Source organism: Sinocyclocheilus anshuiensis, unplaced genomic scaffold (assembly GCF_001515605.1).
Source record: "Sinocyclocheilus anshuiensis isolate Anshui unplaced genomic scaffold, SAMN03320099.WGS_v1.1 scaffold145, whole genome shotgun sequence".
Classification (NCBI taxonomy): domain Eukaryota; kingdom Metazoa; phylum Chordata; class Actinopteri; order Cypriniformes; family Cyprinidae; genus Sinocyclocheilus; species Sinocyclocheilus anshuiensis.
Window position 1 is genome coordinate 2,298,473 of NW_015537973.1, and position 16,620 is coordinate 2,315,092.

At 36.7% G+C, this 16,620-nt stretch overlaps 2 protein-coding genes across 5 annotated transcripts; one reads left to right on the forward strand and one right to left on the reverse strand.

The window, feature by feature from the left end:
* Positions 1–2,895: 2,895 nt before the first annotated feature.
* LOC107671245 (uncharacterized) lies at positions 2,896–5,647 on the forward strand. Its single transcript, XM_016464146.1, has 2 exons — positions 2,896–3,091; positions 4,543–5,647. The coding sequence occupies exons 1-2, from the start codon at positions 3,018–3,020 to the stop codon at positions 5,177–5,179; spliced, it is 711 nt and encodes a 236-aa protein (XP_016319632.1). The 5' UTR covers positions 2,896–3,017; the 3' UTR covers positions 5,180–5,647.
* Positions 5,648–6,306: 659 nt separating this feature from the next.
* Positions 6,307–15,642, reverse strand: LOC107671112 (E3 ubiquitin-protein ligase ZFP91-like). 4 transcript variants are annotated; one of them, XM_016463969.1, is made up of 13 exons: positions 15,471–15,642; positions 14,920–15,377; positions 14,598–14,632; positions 12,714–12,809; positions 12,562–12,598; positions 12,076–12,183; positions 11,265–11,360; positions 11,018–11,191; positions 10,786–10,836; positions 10,079–10,157; positions 9,874–9,988; positions 9,685–9,784; positions 6,307–7,740 (listed from the first exon to the last, which is right to left on the reverse strand). In XM_016463969.1, exons 2-13 carry the CDS (start codon positions 15,312–15,314, stop codon positions 6,756–6,758), a joined length of 2,271 nt encoding a protein of 756 aa, XP_016319455.1. In that variant the 5' UTR covers positions 15,315–15,377; positions 15,471–15,642; the 3' UTR covers positions 6,307–6,755. The 4 variants fall into 4 exon arrangements, with proteins under 4 accessions (XP_016319455.1, XP_016319464.1, XP_016319447.1 ...); XM_016463978.1 differs by having other exon boundaries at positions 11,274–11,360; positions 14,920–15,642; XM_016463961.1 differs by having other exon boundaries at positions 14,920–15,642.
* Positions 15,643–16,620: the final 978 nt, after the last annotated feature.

Sequence of the window (16,620 nt, forward strand, 5' to 3'; positions counted from 1 at the left end):
CCCCAGACACTCCTTCAACTAAATGTCATGATGCCGATGACTTCAGTTTGGGTCGCACACCATGCAGGCCATAATTAAGAAAGGCTCGACGGTTAAATATAATAATTAGATTAGTTCTGTATAAATAAGACTTACGTATAACTCCAGGAGTTGGATGCATTCCTTATGAAGCAGCCGGGCTAAAGCTGCGGTTCTCCCTGCGTGGCCCCGCAACCCATGACGACCGTTTGCACTTCTGCCAGCCATTTATACTCCAAAACACCTACTCTTTGAAAAATAACGTGTGAATCAACAGCAGGAATAAATCAGCATATATTCTTGCTTTTATAGGACCCCCTTATACTACCGTAGGCTGTATAGATGTAAAATGGTGATGATCCTCAGTCGCTGTTTCTCAGTAGCGGTTATTTCACTTTCGCCAAAATACCTCTCATGACTTACAGCACGACTTCCAAAATGCTGTTCTCCCGTTTTAATGTAGTTCTGAATTAGCCGTGACTCCGCCTCTTTATGGGAACGTGGTGCGTTAGAGGGGCTGGGAAAGTCAAGACGGAATTTCATTGGCTCAGAGTTCACCTCATAGACCCACCGCTTAATACCAATGCAAACTGGAAAATATACATAAATAAAAAGAATACGTTTGCTTTTAAAGCCTGGAAGGAAATGAAGATTTCTTTTATTCTCGCCTCTGGAATTTCCTATGGGTTTTTAGAATGACGGTTTTTGGTTTATGAGTAAAATCTGTGGTTTAAATTACGTTTTGTTTTATAAGTTGCATAGAATCATAACTGAAATGTGAATTTTGAACATCTACATATCACGATATATAACCAGCCTACTGTAAATTACGTCTTCAGTGATAATAGCTCATTTTATTTTAAGTTTTCATCTGTTCTAGATAAAAGGATGTTGTTTGGACCAGAAGCAGAGTAGGCTACAAGTTTGAGATTGAGGCAGATCTAATAAGAATATAATATATGTATACATATTAAATTTCCATATATTAAATATATTGTCATATGAAGTAAAACATAAAACCTATTTCATATATTAACATATAGGCTTATATCTAGCCCAAATAGGTATGAGTAATGTATGAGTAATATGTGGATATATATGTTATGTACATGTATATCCATCCAAAAAGGCATGTTGATATTTTATAAGTAAATATAAAAGACATGTATTTAAGAATGTATTACAATAACATATATAAGCATAAAGATTTTTTGTGTTTTTGTTGTTTTAATAAAGTTGCATATTACAAATCATCATATATACTATTAACATATGAACATATACAATTTTTACTATTGAATTTTAAATAGTCATAAATGTATATCTTCAAGAATGTACATATGTGAAAATTATATATGGTCGTATAGGTAGGCCTATACTACTCTTGATGTAGTGTAATATATGTCATATACATTTCCATACGGGTTTAAACAAATCAAAGAACTCTGAATCTAGAATGATTAGGATGACATGTTAATGACACTGTTTTTGTAAAAGCTGATTTAGAATTCACTTAAAGCAAAGGGATTACTTGTTTTATGTTGTTGCAAGTTGCTTAAATTATTTAATGCATGTCAAGAAATTCCTTAATGTCTTTAGATTTGAATACAGAAATGTTGCACTCTAATAAGCAGCAGAAAACATGATTAAATTAGCCAAAATTTGTAAGTTCTGTTTGTGAATGGCCATTTGAATTCTGCAGAAATCTGCTGTGCTTTTTGCCAAATTCTGTGGTCAGGCGGTCCAGGTGTTACCTAATCAGATAAGCAAGATGTCTAAGTGAAATAACAAGGAAGGGTGGTATAAATGGGTGGTATTCCACTTTTCTATTTTTTTCTAAGCTTATCAGTGCCCACACCTTCCCTTTTTACAATAGGGAGGCAGGAAAGTGTTGTAACCTGTCACTCAGATATTTATTCGAGACATTTATTGTGTCTCAAACTGTGATACAGTAGGCCCATATTTGTCTAGAAGTGGAAATGCTTAGGAATACACAACATTTCCCTAAATTGCGTGAAGTGTCAAAAGTGATGTTGTTAAAACCTATATTTCACTATACTCACATATGTAATCCCTGCCTATATGTGACATATTTAACTTAAATGTGCCTTCTTATTGTCAGTGGATGTATATCAAGTGATGTGAAACATTTCTTTGCATTTTGTGGTTTCACTAGAAGCTGTGGAAAAGTGACAGGACAGAACATGACTCTGTTTGCAGACTGTGCATGAGAGAAGATATAGCCTACACTGTTGCCATATTCCTTCCGCTACTGATAACAGCTGCTACACTCATCTTAAACATTAAAAATAAATTCCAGTGCCGAATCGCTATTCATCGTATCACTTGTTAACAAAATTGTTAACAGCGCCACTGTAAATGATGCATGTCTCTTGGTGTATTAGGCCTGTTTGAAAAGACTTCTGTGTTATTTTAGTATTATTTAGCCTATATAATATTTATTGCAATGTATATTAATACTTTAAATATTTTAGTCTTATATTATTTGTAATTAAAGTTGAATTCACATGTTACTTTATTTTAATTTTAGAATATGTTTGAGTAATTTTGTTTTTTTTTTGTGCTTTTGTCATTTTGATATATATTTTTTTATCTTATTTGTTTTTAGTTTACATTTAGTATTAGTAGCCTAATTTTAAAACTTCAAATTATTTGTTTAATTTAGTTGCCAAAAGTAACATTTCTAATTATCAGTATTATTTAGCATGTTATGTTTAAGTATTTGATCTAATATTTCCATTTTATTTTTATTATTGGTTAAGTTTATATCATTGTCGCAATACCACTCCGCGCCTCGCGGTGGCACTTTCATTTACTTTTATTTCCACGATCACAAATCTGTTTGGGGACCAAGAAGAAAACCTGACTTCCGGATAAACAAACGATTAAATGACAATTGAATCTCGATATCCAGTCATACTGATACGTTTTTCAAAGAATTTGGATCACAGTTCTCAATAACTTGTATATAAGTCGATATGAATTCGCTTGTGGGATACGGGGTTTCATCCGAGTCAGAGGATGAAGAGAAAGGAGAAGACAATACGAAGGAGTAAGTAATTAATAATGAAATAAACAAATACATTATTTATAATATCCGTTTTCAATCAGTATAGGAGTTTTTAATTTGAGAGAGCCAAGTGTGTATATATATATATATATATATATATATATATGTGTGTGTATGTATGTGTATGTGTATTATATGTGTATGTATGTATATATATATACAGTGGGTACGGAAAGTATTCAGACCCCCTTAAATAAATAAAGTGTAAAGAGTAGTTTCCACGGTCGTAATCTTACATCTTATAAGGATAGCTCATTCAAAAATAAAAAATTGTCATCATTTACTCACTATCGTGTAATTACAAACCAACATGAATTCTTCAGTGGAACAAAATTATCTATATATATATAAAACAATAATAATTTATTTTGAACTGAGTAAGAGTGAATGGGGACTGGGGCTGTTAAGCTCCACAAAGGACAAAAAGCATCATAAAAGTAGTCCACACGACGTGTGGACTGTATTCCAAGTCTTCTGAAGCCAAATATTAGCTTTTTGTAAGGAAATATAAGTCCTGTAATTTAATATTGTAAATTCAAATCTTGTTTGAGAGCGATGGTCGCCATTCACTTTCATTATGTGGTAAAGAACTAATTATTCTACAATAACTCATTTTGTGATTTAAAAGTATATTGTTTAACTTGCAGATAATGTAAAAATAAAATTAAAAAGCCACTTGGAGTGCACTTTTTTAACGACTGCTTCTTAACACATTTTTTGAAAGTGCACTTTGTAATAATGTTTTAACTTTTTAACTTACATTTTAAATTGTTTTGCTTTACAGATTATTTTGATGTGTTCACATACTAAAGCACATGAAAATGCTTGATTCAAATTTTAACTGTAGTGTGTTATGCGATATTACATTTAAAGTTAATACATTTAAAATTAAATAATTACAAATGTGTAAATACATGACACAAATTTCAATAGAAATAATGAAAACATATTTTAGTTTAGAATATATGCTTGTAAGTACGCTTTAACTGTATTTCAAAGAAGAATAGAAGTGATTATGAAATTACATATAAAGATGTTCTTAAGTTCTACTTTAGTGGATCAAAAAAGCACTCTTAATTTCAACTAATTGCATTTAATATAGATTTAAACTAAAATATGTTTTAATTTTATTGCAATTAAGTGCTTAAAACATTACATTCAGTTCGCACTTAAGTACATTCTTTTAAAGTGTATTATTTCACTTTAAAAAGTAAGGTATGAGAAACTGTGCTTCTTTTTCACAAGGGTGATAAGGGTGTTGTGCGTGTGTGTAAACTAAGAAAGAATATAATAAAAGTTAGAAAAAAGTTTGACAGCAGTGGTCACCATTCACTTTCATGAATAAATGATTACATGATAAAACAAAAAGGTCAGTTATTCCTTTAATGAGCTGAGAATGATCAAGTATCACTTCTTTTATGATTTCTGCTTAGGTCCTTCAAGAAGACAGAATGCACTGTAGAGAAGACGAAAAGCCGTAATTTCCTGTTGGAGTCGGAATCGCTTTCCAGTGAGTCTGAATCTGGTCCAGAGAATGAGGATCAAGAGGAGCCGCCCAATGCTGATCGCTCCATTTCCGAGCCCTCGCCACTCCTCTCCGTCCGTCCTCACACTCACAAGCTCCCTCCTCCACCTCTGGGAGGATCCAGCTCGGGTGGAGCGCTTACAGGCAGCAGTGTGTTTGCTAATCCATTCAAAGAGCTGGCTGAGGAGAGACTGAATGTCCTACAGAAACATGTACCTCTTACTTTACAAGCGCGCCCCGCCCAGATTGACGGTAAGCGCATTTGTGTGGCCTACAGGAAGGATGGCCGCTGCCGCTTTGGAAGCCGCTGCAAGTTCGCACATGACAGCGATCTGCAGAGTAACCGTGCGGTCACCTCTGACAGTGGACCAAAAGACAATGTTACAGTTTCACACGATGGTCCGCTGGCTTCTTGTGAGGAAGACGCAGAGACAGATGGAGAGAAAGACAATGAACAGCGAAAGAAGAGACGAGTGGGGCTGAATGATTCTCTCATTCCACCAAAACGTGCACTCAAGCAGTATGCCAGACTCTCACAACCATAAAAGTTCAAAACTTTCTGTCTGTATGACATAATTTGGGTAACAACTTACTTTTATGTGAAAAACATCCACGACGACGTGTTATATGTATTAAATTAATATGCTACTGATGAGATTGTGATAATTAGTCTGTAAAATGTGTTACAGATTTTCTCCAGAGGTTTTTGTTTTGTAGACAAAGGCGATGTGATCAATACTAGCAGAGAGACTTGTAAAAATTCTTCTAACAAATGTAAGCAATAGATGTCATTATTAAAATGGCATTTATCTGGGTCTTATTTGGCTTCCAAAAGCCTCCCTTTTTAATCCTACATTAGTCTAAGGTTTTGAAACAATAAATGTAAGTATGTATACATATTGTGTATTTGATGACTCTAAAAATATATATATGGCCAATGTTTTTTCAAATTTAAGTGTCCCTTTTTTGATATCATGGTTCATTTCTCCTGGGCTTGCACTATATATTGGTGTTGTATCTGTTACTGGTGATATTAGAGGCTTCTTTTCATAAAATTGGTAGCTAGAAGTTTAAATTTGATATACACAAGTTCAAAAGTTTGGAGGCAGTTAAGATTTGTTTGAAAGAAATGAGTACATTTATTAAGCAAAGATGCATTAAATGCATGCAGTGACAGAAAATACTTTTATAAGTAATGTAACAAAAGTATATTTCAAGTAAATGCTGTTATTTTAAACTTTATATTCATCAAAGAATTAATAATAAATGTTTCTTCAGCACCAAATCAGCATATTAGAATTATTTCTAAAGGATAATGTTACACAGAAGAGAAATGGCTGCTGAAAATTCAGCTTTGCCATCTCAGGAATTAATTTAAAATGTATTAAAATAGATTTAATTGTACCAGTATTTAACAATATTAGTGTTAACTGCAATTTAGAAAAAAAAAAAAAAACTTTAAAAATACTACACCAAACGTTTAAACAGTAGTGTATATCAGCCAATTTGATATTTTTCCGCCTTTTTTGCATTTATATTACTTTTGCCATCATCAAATGCAGTTAAAGTTTAAAAACACTAATAATTTAATAACAAGATCTGTTGTAGTGATGCATATATTCACTTGAAACATTTAAAACAGCGGATTTGTTTTTAGTGTTTTATTTTAAATGTATTTAGACAAAATCGGATGGAATTTTAATATTGACCATAACATGAAAATTATCAGCTTATCTGTAATACGGGTGCATCCCTAATTTCTACAGTACCTATTCAAGCCACATGATGGCATAAGTTTGCTTATACACAATGGCTTTACTCACACAGACTAATGTGAATTAAGGTCTGTGGAAGCCTCTACAGCCACAAAACAACACACTCACACACAAAACAGATGTGGTTGTTGGAGGGGACTATAACGGTTTATAAACAAAATTAACAATGACAATAACTCAAAACACAGTCTCCCTGGTACAGACATTTTTACAAAGCTACCAAAAGTTAATGTGATTACATACAATATAGTTATGACTATATATTTAACTTCAGGGTGTTTAGGAGCGCGACAAATAACAGTCATCTCAATCTTCCATGTTACACCATTACAACATCCTTCCTTCACTACAGCAGAACATGCTGTATTTGGCCGTCTGAACTGTCAGTCATGTTTGGCTCCTCCCCCTCTCTGCCCACCTCCCAAACCCCACCCCCACTTCCGTTCTCATTAGTCCCGTCTCCCTGCCAGACCACCTGTCTCTTCTCTGAAGGAGTAGTGGAAGACTGGGGAGATGTAGATGATGAGGAGGCAGGATCGCCCCCGAATCCCAAAACGCTCCGGGGGTCAGTGGACGCCTCGGGCAGGGTTTGGGAGAGAAGGGGAGTATTGGGAGCCGGGTTGTGGCTTGGGGGCCTACAGAGGGTCTGGTTTTGATGTGGCTGGGTGGTCTGAAGAGGCAGCTGCTGTGCGACAGAAACCAGTGGGAGCTGCTGTTGAGGAAGAGCTCTGAAGGCCATGTGGACAATCTGGGATTGAGGGCTGTAGGACTGAACGGGCAGCTGCTGGACCAAAGCGGCCTGCTGGGTGTCGCTGGTTGTGGAGGGCTGAATGGGTAGCTGCTGGATTTGGTGTTGCTGCGTCGAGACGAACTGTAGTGGCATCTGCAGAGAGTGAGCGGAGGTCTGCTGTGAAGGAGCACTGTTTTCCTCTTCTGTCGAGGACAAGGCCAGGGTCACCGGTACCTGCATGCTGTGTAGCGGGTGATCCTGATCCACAACCATCACTGGACCCACCTGACCCGCTGGTATCACAGAGCTCCCCTGGGCCTCAGGGACCACCTGCTCTGTCTGCATGGAGCCTGTGGAGGTGTCCAGCAGCAAGGTGACTCCGGTAGGAGTGGTGATGAGGGATCCGGCATTGGCGGCCAGGGCTTCGGCAATGAGCACCTCGGGGTGGCTCTTGGCTTTGTGAGCCACCACACTGTCCTTCTTTTCGAACTTCTTGCCGCAGATGCTGCAGGAGAACTGGTACGTGGCATCTGCATCATGCTTCTTCATGTGCCAGTTAAGGGAGGCCTTCTGACGGCAAGTGAAACCACAGATTTCACACCTAGAGAGGAAATGAGATGCTTGATATTTACTGTCATTTCTTTTTTATAGATCCGCGAAATGACTACAGTGGAGATCTTGCATTTTATTTGACTATTATACAATGTCAAATTGGAAGTGTGCCATTTTTTGTGTTAAAGTATTGAAAATGTAACATGACAACTAAAACAGTCTCCCTGGTACTGACATTTCCACAAAGCAACCAAAAGTTAAAGCAATTACATACAATATTTATACATTTCACTTCAGGGCGTGTAGGAGCTTCCATGTTTCACCTTCAACATCCTTCCTTCTCTACATCAGAACAAGCTGGATCCGTTATGTTTTGCTCCTCCATGTTTGCTTCTTAATAATGACTTAATTTTGTATGTAATAATTTATAAATGATATATATTTGTTAATGAGGGCTGGAAGTGAAGAACACGTAAAAAAAAAAAAATCTTTCATGTATTTCATGAGACTTCAGCTTGTTATTCATATTAAGTGGCACTGGGGTTCCTGGTGGTTTAATTCGTGGTTTAACAGCAATTTACAAATTATTTTATACAAAATCAATAGCAGTTATTAAGAGTGATATTGTTTGGCATTTATAAAATATGCTTAGGAAAAAATATGATCAAAATACCAACTGTTCTAATAATTATGCATGCATTCTAGGGATGCATGATTGGAGGATAAAAGCTAATTGGGATTTTATGAAAAAAAACAAAAAACATTGCGTTTAAATGCAATTTTTTTTTAAAGAGCTTCAGGTTTGCTTTGCTTTTTTGTAGGGCTGGACAATTTGACCCAAAACACTGTGATTATCTATCAATATATTTGTAAAATAATATTATTAAATAAAAATATTAAACATTATCATAGTAATACGGTTTCGTATTATACTATTTAATAGTAATACTATTTCATTGTTTAAAAAAAAAGCACTTAAGAAAAATAATGGTTTTATATATTCTAATGACAGTACTAATATTCATGTCTTAATTTTGTCATTTTTAAAAGTTAAACCATCAAGCTTTTATTTTGCCAAATACTGTGAAAATGGTGAAATTATGCGGCTTTTAATCCAAATCAATGTTTAAAGGGTTAGTTCACCCAAAAATTTAAATTCTGTCATTAATTACTCACCCTCATGTTGTTCCAAACCCGTAAGACCTTCGTTCATCTTCGGAACACAAATTAAGATATTTTTGATCAAATCTGAGAGCTCTCTGACCCTCCGTAGACAGCAATGCAACTGTAATGTTCCCAGGTCCAGAAATGTAGCAAGGACATCGATAAAACAGGCCATGTGGTTCAACCGTAATTTTACAAAGCTACAAGAATACTTTTTGTGCACAAAGAAAACAATAAAATCATAATTTATTCAACAATTCTTCTCCCCGAGTTACCGTCTTCCACCATTTTGGAGAGTACCCCAGAACGTAATCCGCGTTGTTTACGTTCAGTAGACAGCGCGCGCATGCTGAACGTAAACAACGCTCATTACATCTATTTTACCGATGTCCCTGCTACGTTTCTGGACCTGGGAACATTACAGTTGCATTGCTGTCTACGGAGGGTCAGAGAGCTCTCAGATTTGATCAGAAATAACTTAATTTGTGTTCCGAAGATAAAAGAAGGTCGATGTGAGGGTGAGTAATTAATGACAGAATTTACATATTTGGGTGAACTAACCCTTTAATACCACACACGTCAGAATTTTCATTTTTGGGTGAACTATCCCTTTAATATAATTTTGTATTTGTTAAGTAGCCATGTAATAAGCAGGATAATTAACAGTCAGCTGGTCATGATCACAAAATTAATCCCTTCAGAAGATACAAAACCTGATTTCCTGTTAGTGTTTGTTTTACAAAAATGATCAAGCGCCTGTACTTAGTCTTCTCAGCTGGATAAGTAAAAGTATGCTGTGTAGTGTGTAAGCAGCAGAGATTCAACTTACTGCAGTGGCTTCTCTCCGGTGTGTATCATTCGATGCACAGCCAGGTTGTGAGAGCTCTTGAAGGCGCGAGCACAGAACTCACAGATATAGTCTCTCTGATCTGAAACAGACTGTACTTTAAAAAAGCCACCCAACCAAAGACACTTCACGATAAGTATTTCAAGCTTACACTGAATGTGCTTATCTTACCGGTGTGGTGCTTGGCATGCCGCAGTAGTTGTTTCTGCAGCCGGAAGAGTCGTCCGCATGAGGGATGAGGACAGACGTACTTCTTCTTCATCAGGTGTTGGTATTTAATGTGATGCTGCAGGAGAGAAAGACAACAGAAAGGCTTCAGGTCTAAACTGTGTGTCAGGTGTCAGTCAGTGAGGGAAACACTAGTTTGCATTTGTACCTGCAAGTAACGCGGATGGGCCAGCACTGTACCGCATCCTTCCATTTCACAACGCACATACTGCACCGGCGGCTTTTTCCTGAGTACAAGAACAAATGATCACCATTTAAAATAGGAATATATATATATATATGTAAAGGAATCTTCCAGTTACAAATTAAATTGTGGCATGCTGTCACTTATTACAAAAAATAATTTCAACACATCTGTAAAAAGAGTCATTTGATTGTACCAAACTTGAATAAGAATAAAATATATCATGTTATATTATATATATCATACACTGTTATATATTATAGCCATAATCAGGATTGCAACACTTCTTGAACGATGAATTTTAATTTTCCATGATTTTTTCATTGGTTTGTGAGAACTACAATTTTTTTTGCACTAAACACGGCATTTTTTTAGACCAAAAAAAAAAAAATTATAAAAAGTAATGACTATAGAAATTTCAATGAATTTTCCATGACCTATTATAAATTTCAGTGAGTTTTTTTTAATGATCCCAAGAATTCAGACTTTATTTACAAAAGCTTTGTAAACACTTTCCAGCCAGCAGATACTACAAAAAAAAAAGATATATTATTTATTTAATATATAAATAGTCATGCAAATGTTTGTATTCTAAATAAAAAGGGAGATGGATAGAGCTCTACTCATGTTTTAGGACTGTTTTCAGTGTTCAATGTGAGATGCTTTCTTACCTTCTTTTGGGAAGACGAGGGCTTTTATCATCTTTCCTTCTTCGCCCTCTTCTAAGACAAAAAACAAGAAAGTCTGATGGTTAATATTTGTTTATCATTCACTAAGTGAGTGTTTAAGTGAGAATGTGTGAGTGAGTGAGTGAGACTGTAAACCTAATGAGTAAACATTTTGTTGCAGGGGTGTCAAGTTGTGTTTCCATCACAAACATGCAAAACAACATCACTGACTCACTTCCTGGGTGGCTCGGCACCTTCCTCAACTTCAGCAGTGGTCTGCACATCTGTGCTCTCCCCTCCCTCAGTTTTTATCTCGGTCTCTTGCTCTGTTGCAGTCTCTTGCATTGTAGCCTTGTCTTTCTTCTCCGTCAGTCTAGTATGGGGTCTGTGCCTCAACTTAGGAATTTCCCTGCACAGAAATACAACAGAAATGTAGAGGGCGTAGGAGATGAGAAATTCAGAAGACACACAGAAAAACACACTTCTCATACTTAGGATCATAGCTCTGGTCATTCGCATCATTCTGGTCATCTCTAAAAGGGACATCTTCATCACTGCTGACGGTGTCCTCTTCCTCACTGTTGAACAAAAGAAACATTGGCAACAAGCCATAATCAGCATACATACTCTAATACATGACTGAAATAATAAAGCAGTGTTTCTAAATCTTTCCATATTTTTTAATCACTCGATTTTAATTTTCTTAAAGAAAATATACATGTATGCAATGCACCAATGCAATAACTTTACAGGGTTAGATTATTCATCAAGACACTCTAGGCAGTGTCATTGTACATGCTATATTAAGCTGGACACTTACAGCATGCATATTTAGAACAACACCCTCAGTATTTCCATACAATAATTACAGAACTTTTCTTCAAAGCTTAACAAAAGGCATGCATAATCAACAAAGAGCTGACAATTTTCTCACAAACAGAAATGTGCTTTCGATGACCATGACTAGAAAAACTACTGTTTTATACAGAAATTGTCTTTATGGTGACCTTTTTTTGATATTTAAATTAATTTTCTTGGCCTGGAAATCACAACTGTATAATTCCCTGATATTTACAGGTTTTCCGTGATGGTCCGAATAATTAATAACTTTCATTTTATCATTAACTGATTACTGTAATCATGCTATAACACAACATCAGATGTCTGTCATTTATAAAATGAAACAATAACTGTTTCCGAGAGGTTTTAACAATGTTCAAGCCATATTGACATTAATATGGTTTTAATTCCAAATGACTACAATCAGTATATGTACACAAGGTACAACATTACCTGTGTGAATGGGGTCGGTAGGTTTCATCGTTTGGATCATCCACAAATGGACACTCTTCCTCTTCTATAACATCATCATCCATGCTCTCCTCTTCCTTTTTCTCCACACTAAAATATGGCAGTTAACAAACATAGGGCTTGTTAGACCAACTCCAAAACACTAGCAGCCATCAGTGTCTTCAAAGACCCCACAAAATGGCTTGACGAGCACTGTTTTTTTCCAGTATTGAAACTGGTCTTGTCTTTTTTTTTTAACGAACAGCCAATAGCCTTAAGTTGATGTCACAGCGTAAATGAAGATGCACTACCGGCTTTTGCTAAATGGAGGACAGAAATTTGAACACATTAGGTAATGCAAGATAGTTTTGGCCCATTTTTTCATGGAATAGAAACGCTACGCATATTAAACACAAAACTCCAACTTTGATTTCATGGGGTCTTTCATGAGAAAGTGTCCATGTGTTCTCATGATAAATGTGCAATCACCTTGTTCCTGTCTTTTCGACCGCTTTATTGGCCTCCACTGCAAGCAAAATGTGCAACCATTATAGTTATTTATATATTTTTGTGGTGTGTATTTGATCAAGCATTTGTAGTGGACCTGTTCAGTCTACTACATTAAAAGCTCAGTAGCGTACCATAGTCAATGTCCATTTCTGGTTCAATTTTAAACACAGTCCTAGGCGAGCCCCGGCAGGTGCGGGCCCCTGAGCGCACCTGTCTGCCGCGGGCCGCTGGAAGAGAACACAGTCACATGAAGCAGAATCACATCACATCCGAAGGCAAACTGCGTTAGCATTTATTCCTTAAAACTAACAAGCATCTCTTTATAGGTTTTTGTACTTTTAATTACTAGTATGTTAGATACTAGTACTTATTCCAAAAGTGAGTACATCTATTCAATTTGTCACTAGTACATATTCTTTAAATACTAGTATGTATTTCTTTGCTAATAGTCAATATCCCAATAATAACTAGCTCTTACTGGTTACATATAGTGATTTTTGCCAAAGAATTCTATGGCAATATGTGACTTAAATATTCAGTAATACTTTACAATAAGGTTCCTTAACACATTTACTACTTTGTTAACATTACTTAACAAAAGTACAACTGTTCATTATTCATTCATATTAGCTCAGGCCCATAAAATAATATTAACATATAAAGCCTTTAATTTTAATAATGTACAGTATTAGTAAATATTTAAATTGATATTAACTGAGATCGATGAATGTTAACTAATGTTAAAGTGAGCCTTGTTGTAGTTACAGATATTCAGATAACTATTCACTACCTATTTTATAGTTCTATATAGTTTGTATTCCAATGGTTGCTGGTATCGATTCCAGTTTTACAAGTACTAATTAAATACACACTAGTACCTACTTACTATTACTACTAGTAAATTGTGTCCCAATTATAACTAGTAGTAACATGTTTAATTTTAACTATACAGCAGTTATTCTGACTAGTCATTGTTTATGATAATACAGGTACTAGTATATCAAATAAATAACTACCCGTAAAGCTAAAATAGATGGTTACTATTGGGGGAAAGTCACTAGTTACAAAGAAATAAAGTACTAGAACCTAATAGTTACTAGCCAAACTGATATCTATACTATACTTGGTATATTTGAGTCACAAAGCTTCACAGAATTTAATGGCAAAAACGTTCTTTGTTAACAATAACAATTCAATAGCTGTTATTCATAATTCAAATTAGGGCTGCACGATAAATCGCATGCGATATTTAATGCGCATCTTGTCAGAAAGCCGGTTCTGTAATCAGCGGTAAATCTCCATCACCTGCGGGCTTTCACATTGAGCAGCATTAACTACACAGAGCCGTTGTTCACTGACGAGCTGCGCAAAACCACGTTCATATTCGCGCGATTTTTCGCATGCGATTTATCGTGCAGCCCTAATTCAAATGTAACTATTAGAATACGTACTAGTATCTAATACAGGGGTGTCCAAATGCGGCCCGTGGATGAATGTTAAGCGGCCCGCAGCTGTCTTAATAGTCTATATTATATATGACCCGCCAAGCATAATTTACAAATAGGCCTATGCAGTTTCACAATGTCAACACAAGATGGCAGCACTAAATGTTAGACCAGATGTAGCAGTAAAACGCGAGTGATATCAATTTGATAACTCACATGCGCTCTCATTTCTTTAGCGCACGCGAATTCCTAAACGCGTCAAAAGCGGAAAAGCGCGACTCGTTTGAACCGCGCTGCACGGACCGTTTTTAGCTCTGCCTAAAGACAGCGTAGCGCGAGCTCAGAACAAATGCGTTATATATAGGTAGAAGCATCCGGCCCCCCAGTGTTTCCACATCGTCGAATCTGGCCCCCTTTAGGAAAAGTTTTGACACCCCTGATCTAATGAATACAGTCACTTTTGGAATAGTCAAGTTTTTTAAATAGAAATTACAGAAAAATAATACAACGGCTGGCCATATACAGCCACCTTTAGATGCTTATTAAAAAAATAAATGCCATTTAAAGTACCTCGATTAACCAGCGCATCCTTGTTTTCTTCAAACCTGTCATAAGACGGAGAAACAGGCTGATTTATTTATCATGTCTTATCTTTCAGATCATCCTTCCAGTGTCAAAGAGTTTGTGATTTATTTTGCCTAACTACTCTCTTAGAAACACATCTGCTTTCACTAGTGCAAACGTAAACACTGCAGTCTGTCAGCATCACGCCTAAATGTGTGAAATTAGCACAGAAATGCCATGCCTTATTATTAGGACCTGCACAAGCGAGGCCTTGTTATTGTGCTCTAAAACATCTCATGTATATTAGAGACTCAAAAGGCGCACATACTCATCCGGAAGGTCACAGTCGCCGCTGAACCCTCTGGCCGCATAAGATGAACCCTGAGCGGCTGCTGCGCTCTTCCTGCGCCGCGGGCATTTCGCTTTCCTCCGGCGATTCGCCGCAACGACGCGTGTCACTTCACCTCGGTCCTCCCCGATATCGCTCTGCCTCCACACGGGAATAGCTCGCGTTGACCTGTCCCGTAAAACCCGCCCGGATCCCGCCATGCTCGGCGCAGCTCCGTTTGTCTCGGGTGGGCAAGTCCCTTCGGTCTTCAGACACCCGTCGCCCCGTCCTCTGAATGCCCTGCACGGGGTGGATGAGGTACTCTGCATCGCGGATTTCTCCAGGGCCGCCTCATTCTCCACCTCCTCTTTGTTGCTCGAGAGCTGCGGCTCCATCACCGCTAAACTTGTTTTCTCGTACTCCAGGACGCCTTAAAAATGCTCAACAAAATGAAACCGCTTCAAATAAACAGGAGGCATAAAATGTGGAAAATGTTGGGTTGCTAAAGGCACTGATCCGATTGTCAAACATATTTCAATGGACGCTCTTACTTCTCTTTGCAAACCTTGTGCACAAATGTAAGTGGTATAAATAGAAAACTTAGTCTATCATCTCTATAATAACTGCAAAATTAATTTTAAAGACCCAGACCCTATTTTAAGTTCTTAAAGCTATAGTAAGCCACGCTGTTAGCAGGGCCCACTGCTGTCGCTCTTTGTTGCGTCTCCTTTAAGTCGAGATAAAGCCGCAGACGAGCTCAGCAGCGACACACAGCGCTGCGGCTGTATATGTGCCTGTTTCCACTGACCTACACAAGCTGTTTTTGCGAAACACAAATAACCAGCGTTGTTCCACATGTAATTTAAATTGAAGAATATGGCTTAGTAGGAGACTCACGGCACATTTGCAAAGAGAATCGCAGTATCTTATTTTTTTTTTAAATATGATAGTAACTTAGTTAAATAATACCAGAATGCTCAAAAAGTGTCAACGTCAATTCTGTTTATTAATACTAACAGTATTTAGCTTTTTATTACATGAAAATCACAATAAAACTCGGAAACTAATACCATGCCTTTATTTATTTTTGATCATCATTTATTTTAGATGAATCATTTCCCCCCTGCTTTTTCAAATTTATATATATTGATTTTTATGGTCTCAGACGCAGACTTTAAATCTTATACTACTAATGTTTACAACGTTGATGATCTACAGTGGTGGCCAAAATTATTAGAACACAATAATCCAGTGAGATTTTTGTTTGCACAAGGAGTCTGACAGCCAGTGCTCCACACAGAGATCTGGGCCCGTATTCACAAAACATTTTATCTTACCACTAAGAGTTCTCCTAAATAACAGTAAAAGTTTTTAGCTAAGAGTTTTCTCTTAAAACCAATTCACAAAGCTGCTGAGACAAACTTTTACTAAGGAATAGAGAGAAGTCTTAAAGGGTTAGTTCACCCAAAATGAAAATTCTGTCATTAATTACTCACCCTCATGTTGTTCCAAACCCGTAAGACCTTTGTTCATTCTTCTCCCCCGAGTTACGTCTTCCTCCATTTTGGAGAGTACCCAATAGCATAATCGACGTAATCAGCGTTGTTTAGGGGAAAGCGTGCGTATGCATTGTGATACTCTTTACAATTGTGGAAGACGTAAGTCGGGGGAGAAGAATTGTTGAACAAATTATGTCATTTT

Coding starts and splice junctions, on each gene's coding strand:
- LOC107671245 (XM_016464146.1), top strand. CDS start 3,018: ATGAATTCGCTTGTGGGATACGGGGTTTCATCCGAGTCAGAGGATGAA. Junction 3,092..4,542: donor GGAGAAGACAATACGAAGGA/GTAAGTAATTAA, acceptor ATTTCTGCTTAG/GTCCTTCAAGAAGACAGAAT.
- LOC107671112 (XM_016463969.1), bottom strand. CDS start 15,314: ATGGAGCCGCAGCTCTCGAGCAACAAAGAGGAGGTGGAGAATGAGGCG. Junction 11,361..12,075: donor TACCGACCCCATTCACACAG/GTAATGTTGTAC, acceptor TTTGTTCAACAG/TGAGGAAGAGGACACCGTCA. Junction 11,192..11,264: donor TATGATCCTAAGTATGAGAA/GTGTGTTTTTCT, acceptor ATTTCTGTGCAG/GGAAATTCCTAAGTTGAGGC.